This window comes from Geospiza fortis, unplaced genomic scaffold (genome assembly GCF_000277835.1).
Source record: "Geospiza fortis unplaced genomic scaffold, GeoFor_1.0 C13023222, whole genome shotgun sequence".
Taxonomy (NCBI): Eukaryota; Metazoa; Chordata; class Aves; order Passeriformes; family Thraupidae; genus Geospiza; species Geospiza fortis.
This window is the reverse complement of record NW_005072324.1, coordinates 1-406: the sequence shown is the minus strand read 5'-3', so window position 1 is coordinate 406 and position 406 is coordinate 1. Positions and strand designations below refer to the sequence as shown.

At 62.1% G+C, this 406-nt stretch overlaps 1 protein-coding gene across 1 annotated transcript; it reads left to right on the top strand.

The window, feature by feature from the left end:
• Positions 1-5: 5 nt before the first annotated feature.
• On the top strand, positions 6-398 carry LOC106632212 (potassium voltage-gated channel subfamily G member 2-like; the record flags this gene model as incomplete). Its single annotated transcript, XM_014311724.1, has 1 exon — positions 6-398. A coding segment is annotated over one exon (393 nt), but the record flags the coding sequence as incomplete, so codon positions are not given.
• Positions 399-406: the final 8 nt, after the last annotated feature.

The window sequence follows — 406 nt, the reverse complement described above, 5'->3', positions numbered from 1 at the left end:
TCCTGCGGGCGCTGCGCATCCTGTACGTGATGCGGCTGGCGCGGCACTCGCTGGGGCTGCAGACGCTGGGGCTCACCGTGCGCCGCTGCACCCGCGAGTTCGGGCTGCTCCTGCTCTTCCTCTGCGTCGCCATGGCCCTCTTCTCGCCGCTGGTGTACTTGGCTGAGAGCGAACTGGGAGCCAAGCAAGAGTTCACCAGCGTCCCCACCAGCTACTGGTGGGCTGTGATCTCCATGACAACGGTTGGCTACGGGGACATGGTGCCTCGTAGCATCCCCGGACAGGTGGTAGCCCTGAGCAGCATCTTGAGTGGGATTTTGCTGATGGCTTTCCCAGTCACATCCATCTTTCATACCTTTTCCCGTTCCTACAGTGAGCTGAAGGAGCAGCAGCAGCGAGTAGCCAG